This window comes from Tupaia chinensis, unplaced genomic scaffold, assembly GCF_000334495.1.
Source record: "Tupaia chinensis unplaced genomic scaffold, TupChi_1.0 Scaffold145652_1, whole genome shotgun sequence".
NCBI classification, from domain to species: domain Eukaryota; kingdom Metazoa; phylum Chordata; class Mammalia; order Scandentia; family Tupaiidae; genus Tupaia; species Tupaia belangeri.
In genome coordinates this window covers 1,804,479-1,810,429 of record NW_006205509.1, presented here as the reverse complement: position 1 = coordinate 1,810,429, position 5,951 = coordinate 1,804,479, and the positions used below count along the sequence as shown (strand labels likewise).

Below are 5,951 nucleotides of genomic sequence, written 5' to 3'. Positions count from 1 at the left end.
TGAAGTTTTATTGGACAGGGAAGGAGAGAAGAGGCAAGGATGCTTCCCAGATTCCTCCAACTGAGCTGGAGAAAACGAGAGGAGTGCCTTTAGGGGAGACAGGCAGAGGATCACATTTTGAGACAGATTGATTTGAGGAGCCTAAGGACAGCCAGGGGACATCTATTGGAAAGTAGATATGGCCAGGGGTGAGGTCAGATGTAGTTAAGAGGTAAAGACTATTATTTGCCTATCAACAGCTAGGCAGTCCTCTTAAGAAGGGAACGTTTTTGTTTGAGAAAATATCTTGATATGCTGCTGGGGGGAAGTAAAAGGGGAACCCTGGTGCACGGGTCATTTTTAGGCCAGTGTGGCCACAGAAATGGTTAAGCTGCGCTGTGTGCAAAATGAGAGGAATGTGTTCGGTCCCTGAGAAGGAGGGAAGCAGAGGGAGGGGTGAGCGGGGAGTGGGAGGTGGGAAAGAGACGGGGAGTGAGTGAAGGGCCATGGAAATTCCCGATGGGGACAGTAGAGGGACCAGCTGGTTCTGCTGTGACACGGCTTGATGCGATGTGGAGTAGACCCTCCCCCACCAGTGCCCTCCACACCCCTCGACCGCGTCCTTAGTGAAGCTGACTTCACATGTACCTTCTGTGAGTGGGGCTTTAGGTGGGAAGAGAGGAGCGAGCTTAGTTTCCCATTTAGGTTTGCGGGGCACAGCTCACCTGGAGGCAGTGTCTGGAGACAGAGTGGGCCAAGAGAACAAGAGCTCCTGGGAATGCACAGGAAGCCCCGAAGCAGACATTGGTCTTGGGGATCTGAGGTTGATCTTGCTCTCAGCTGGCATCAGGGATGTGAGCCTCTGGAATCACGTGACCACTGCTGCCCTTGCACCTGAGACCCTAGGCTAGCTCTCTGCCTGCGGCGAGTTAGGACTATTCAGCCCTGGAAAACCTCCCGGAGGTTCCAGCTCAGCACCCACCCCGTCAGGTGAGCTCAGGCCACAGCAGGCACGTGAGCACCACCCCTCAGAACACACACATGCCTCCCCTGCAACCACCCACACATAAGCCCCTCCGCCCACTCCCTGCCAGTCTGAGCTGCACATTTCTCGGGACAGCAGTGTGGTAAAGAAGCTGCAGGCAGGGGTAGAGAAGCCACCACAGAGAGCGAGATAATCACAGAGTCAGAGACCAGGGGAGATCAAAAGGACTCAGAAGCCAAGGAGAAGGCGTCCGAGCCCTCGGCACCAGGACATGGATGCAACACAGCCAGGGGGGCATGGCTGGGTCAACATGCTGGCGTGCAGGGTGTGGGCAGCCATCAGCAAGGCGCTGTTTGCAGAGTTCCTGGCCACGGGGCTGTACGTGTTCTTTGGCGTAGGCTCAGCTCTGCACTGGCCCTCAGCTCTGCCCTCTGTGCTGCAGATTGCCATCACCTTCAACCTGGCCACCGCCGTGGCTGTGCAGGTCACCTGGAAGGCCAGCGGGGCCCACGTCAACCCTGCCGTGACTCTGGCCTTCCTTGTGGGCTCTCACATCTCTCTGCCTCGCGCTGTGGCCTACGTGGCTGCCCAGCTAGCAGGAGCCACCGTAGGGGCTGCTCTGCTTTACGTGGTCACGCCATCGGACATCCGGGAGACTCTCGGAGTCAATGTGGTGGGTGCAGAGAGGGACATGTGACTGGTGCTTGGGAAAATGGCATCTGGCAGGGCCCTGCCAGGAGGAGAGAATCCAAACAGGTAGTCAGGGCAGAGGGCCAGCCTCAGAAAGAGAGCAGAGGAAGGATTCAGTTACGTTCTCCACAGCTGCTCCGCACAGGCCCTGAGATCCAGAGGACTCGGACTTCGGCCTTAGTCTAGGAAGAACAGGAATGGGATTGTGGTACAAGGAACAAGTGAAGGCAAAGGGGGAAGAAGTTGGAGAAGGACTAGGGAGAGCTGAGGCTGTGGGCAGAGGAAGGGGACCTTGTACGCACCTAATTTTCTGAGTTCTACCCTCTACCCCAAGCTCCTCCCCTCAGCGCCTTGCTTCACTCCCAGCCTGTTCCCCAGTCATGTGTGTTCCACCTACTCCCCCAGATCTCCTCCTTCACTCCTACTGTCTCCTCCCAGCCCACTCTCAATATGCATCCCCAGATTCTCAGGTCTTCCCACCAAGCTGAGCTCCTGTCTCCCTGTCCTGAACCAGAGACCACACAGATCTCTGGAGTCCTGGAGCTCAGCAGTAGTGAGGTGTCTCCACCCGCCCCCCAGCTGACATCAGGACCAGGGGTTCACCATGTGTGGGCAGAGCCCGTGTCTGTTCCAACATAACCCCCTCTGCCCAGGTCCGGAACAGCGTCTCCACTGGCCAGGCGGTGGCAGTGGAGCTGGTTCTGACCCTGCAGCTGGTGCTCTGCGTCTTTGCTTCCACCGACAGCCGTCAGACGTCGGGCTCCCCGGCCCCCATGATCGGGATCTCTATAGCACTGGGCCACCTCATTGGGGTAAGAGGCAGAGGGGATCTGCACATGTACACTGGGCCCTCCATGGGAGCTTTGGGGCCCTAAAGGTCAGGAAATGACCCTCCCGAAGCCCCTCAGGCCTCGGGACCAAGATGGTGGCCCTAAACTCCAGGTCCAGGACATGGTGCTGCTGAAGCCAAGGCTGAGGCCAGGGTTCTAAGCAGGCCAGAGGGAACCTTCCCTCCCAGGCCTGCCTCAGTCCCCTCACCTTGCCCTGTCCGTGCTTCCCAGATCTACTTCACCGGCTGCTCCATGAACCCAGCCCGCTCTTTCGGTCCTGCTGTCATCGTTGGGAAGTTCACAGTCCACTGGGTAAGGTCTTCTGCTGTGGCTACGGGGAAGGGAGAGGGCCTGAGCAGGCACAGCCTAGATGGCGGGTTTCACAAGAACAGGTCCACGGACACTTGGGGAGAACACAAGCGACCCCTCCTGCCTAGTCCACTTGACCCTGGAGCGGAGGTTTCCCTAAGCTCTGTGGCCAAGGTGTGTATCCTGGCTCGTACTTCCTTTCTTTCCCGTGTCAGCAGCCCAGGGTACCCAGTAGACTGAGTCAGAAGTGGGCCAGGACAGGAACTGCAGCTTTGGCTTCAGTTCAAAGCCCTGGCTGTTTCCTTATTCACTTTCTCCAGCTGGACCAATTTTCAAACTTGGATAAAGAAAAAGACAAACAGAAATAGATACACACACCAGCAGAGACAAAAACAGCAATCGCCAAGACTAAAACGGGGGAGGTGAGAGGAAAGAGGCAGGAGTGGGTGGGGAGACTGGCCCCTGGCCCTGGTCAGGCTGCATAGCCTGGGCCCAGTTCCAAGGAGGGCGAGGTCCCCTCACCTTGTGGGAGTGGGAGGTGGGTCTGGGTCTTCTAGACAGTCTGAAAGTTCCTGGGAGACCACATCAGCACAAGCGGTCCCCAAGCCACCCACGGTCCTGACAGCTCATGAGTGGGTGCCTACTTCCATCTCCTCAGATCTTCTGGGTGGGACCCCTGACAGGGGCTGTCCTGGCTTCGCTGATCTACAACTTCATCCTGTTCCCTGACACCAAGACCCTGGCCCAGCGACTGGCCATCCTCACCGGTATCACAGAGGAGAAAGTGGAGGAGGTGGAGCCACAGAAGAAAGGCTCCCAGTCTGGTAAAGGAGATGCTGAAATGGAGAGTGTGTATGAAACCGTGTAGACCCTGGCCCTGCACTCAGGCTCCAAGAGCAAACTGGCAGGTGGGCAATAGGCCTTGCAGGATCTGACCTTTTCCTGGGGGAAGGGGTTGCAGGGGGCTGGAGAGACCTGATCTCTTGTCTTCATGGAGTGGGCCTAGGGGTGCCAGTCCCTGTCCTGACCTTACATTGCTGGACTGAAAGGATCTGGGAGCAGACCTGTCCCATTTTCACCCCAGCCTTCCCCTCTCTTAATGGGACAGAGCAGAGGGAGGTGGAGGACCTCATGATCACTCTGACTTCTCTCACCCAACTCGACCTAGTGGGAGTCCTAGGCCTCCAGAGCCTCCCTTCTTGGTGGAAAAAAAGGAACTGGAGACCGACGGCCACTGTGCTTGGACACTGAGGACTACAGGGACCTCAGGAATCCCTACTTCTCACCCTACCCAGGAAATACATTGGAGAGGAGAGGACAGGTTTCTTTAGAGAAAGTGGGCCCTGGGACAGTTCCTAAGTTCCTCAGAGGGACTTCTCTGCCCTTGGATGCAGTTTGAGGACTATGGCTGCCTCTCAGATGGGCTCCCTGAGGACAGAGATTGCCCTCCCACAAGGTCCTTCTTCACTCTTCCAAATCTCCAGGAGAGGAGCTAGCAAAGAGAAACAGGATATAAAAAGGGAGGCTTGGCATAGTAGTTAAGGTACTGGACTCCCACATGGTCGACCACGGTTTGTGTCCCAGACCTGGCAGCCTGAAACAGATGCTGGGCACGCATGTACACATGCCCAAATCCCGAGAGCAGAATAGAGGGTCAGGAGAATAGAGGGGAACAGAGAATAGATGGCAGCATGGCCATTCTCCCTTGGGGGAGATTTCTCACTTTCTGTCTCTCTGGCAAGTACACGCACCCTACAGCAAAAATATCTCAAAAACAAAAAAAGAAGGGAGGTTTAGGCCTGACAAGCCTTTTCCAGGGTAGGCTTTCCCAGGAGTATGTCCCCCTTCCCCCCCATAGCCCTTCATCCACAGGAACAACCCTGAGAGGATATCCCATCCCAGTCCTCAGTTCATGACCTGGGCCAGAAGAAGCCATCTCCAGCCTCGCTGTCAGCATTATCAAGATCCTCAAGAAAGCTGCTGAATAAGTCCTAGGGATGGTAGGGACCCATGAATGACCCAGGATTTGCAGTCCGCTGCCTCCAAAGAACCACCAGAGTCTGCACGATTTTTTTACTATTAAAGGACTGCTATAAATCTACTCTAACCAGAAGCAGGGTCCTTTCTGGGCCTCAGTTTCCCCAGTGGTAAAATGGGCATAACCCTTCCCCAGGGACTGCTGTGAAAACAAATAAGAGATTGGAAAACTGCTTTTGGAAGTTAAAATGCTAGTAAACTACCCCCAATAAATGATGATTTTGTTGCTATTACTGTTAATTATTGGGTTTGAATACAATTGCTGTTGATAATGAGAGGGAGGAGGGAAGAAGGGAGAGGGAAATAAGTGAGAAAAAGGGAAAAGAGGAGGTTGTTCTCATTTCACTGGGCCTACTTACCAGGGGCCCCACCTCCTTCTCTCCTAGGTCTGCTGACCTGGGAGCTTTGTGAGTGAGGAGGGTTGAGGGAGGGACCCAGGAATTAAGAGATAAACCAATAAAAGTCAGTTCTCATCTCTATGGCACCCATCACCATGGTACCCTCAAGTATAGCAACCAAATCCATAAAAAAGATAAGTCCTTTTCCCTGATGTCTCCCAAGGGGCTGGGGCTGGGGGGCGAGCTGCCAAAGGTTTTCAAGGACAGGGTAACAGGCCCGGCCTCTGACTCTTGCAGTAATTGAGTCCCCGATGCTTGTGACCCCCCAAGTTTGTGTTCAGCATCCTGTAATGTCGGTGCAGAGAACTACACACAACTCTCCAGGCTGGGGCTCACTTACCCATCTTCGCAACCTCTGAGCCCAGGGCTCCCTGTGCCCTTTTATGAGCAGGGACAGCTGAGGCACATGTATGTGGGCAGGCGTGTATGTGACTACAGAGGATGACTGGCTGGAGGTCACCCAGCTTAGAAGCATTGACCCGTTAAGGTCTTAGAATTTTCCCAAAACAGTCCCAAGGGGCTCTATGGGCTGCAGTCATAGGAAGAAAGGAAGGGGAAGGGGCATGAAGGTGGAGCTCCTGCACTGGCTCTTCAGCTCCTTGACAAATTATCTCTGTGTTCCCAGAGCCAAGCACACACTGGGTGTTCAATGAAAGTTTGACGAATGAATGACCGAGGCTGGGTGGCTGGGGAGGCAGTAATTGATCAAGAAAAGGAAAATTC

General features: G+C 54.9%; 1 protein-coding gene across 5 annotated transcripts; it reads left to right on the top strand.

The window, feature by feature from the left end:
- The first annotated feature begins 1,030 nt into the window (after positions 1-1,030).
- On the top strand, positions 1,031-5,050 carry AQP6 (aquaporin 6). 5 transcript variants are annotated; one of them, XR_337366.2, is made up of 5 exons: positions 1,031-1,637; positions 2,308-2,466; positions 2,716-2,796; positions 3,114-3,215; positions 3,452-3,530. XR_337366.2 is itself a non-coding variant. In XM_006168188.3 (5 exons), exons 1-5 carry the CDS (start codon positions 1,236-1,238, stop codon positions 4,707-4,709), a joined length of 822 nt encoding a protein of 273 aa, XP_006168250.1. In that variant the 5' UTR covers positions 1,031-1,235; the 3' UTR covers positions 4,710-5,050. The 5 variants fall into 5 exon arrangements, 4 of the variants coding, with proteins under 4 accessions (XP_006168250.1, XP_006168248.1, XP_006168247.1 ...); XM_006168188.3 differs by lacking the exon at positions 3,114-3,215 and adding an exon at positions 4,696-5,050 and having other exon boundaries at positions 3,452-3,617; XM_006168186.3 differs by lacking the exon at positions 3,114-3,215 and adding an exon at positions 4,696-5,050 and having other exon boundaries at positions 3,452-3,701.
- Positions 5,051-5,951: the final 901 nt, after the last annotated feature.

Coding starts and splice junctions, on each gene's coding strand:
- AQP6 (XM_006168186.3), top strand. CDS start 1,236: ATGGATGCAACACAGCCAGGGGGGCATGGCTGGGTCAACATGCTGGCG. Junction 1,638..2,307: donor AGACTCTCGGAGTCAATGTG/GTGGGTGCAGAG, acceptor CCCTCTGCCCAG/GTCCGGAACAGCGTCTCCAC. Junction 2,797..3,451: donor GGAAGTTCACAGTCCACTGG/GTAAGGTCTTCT, acceptor CCATCTCCTCAG/ATCTTCTGGGTGGGACCCCT.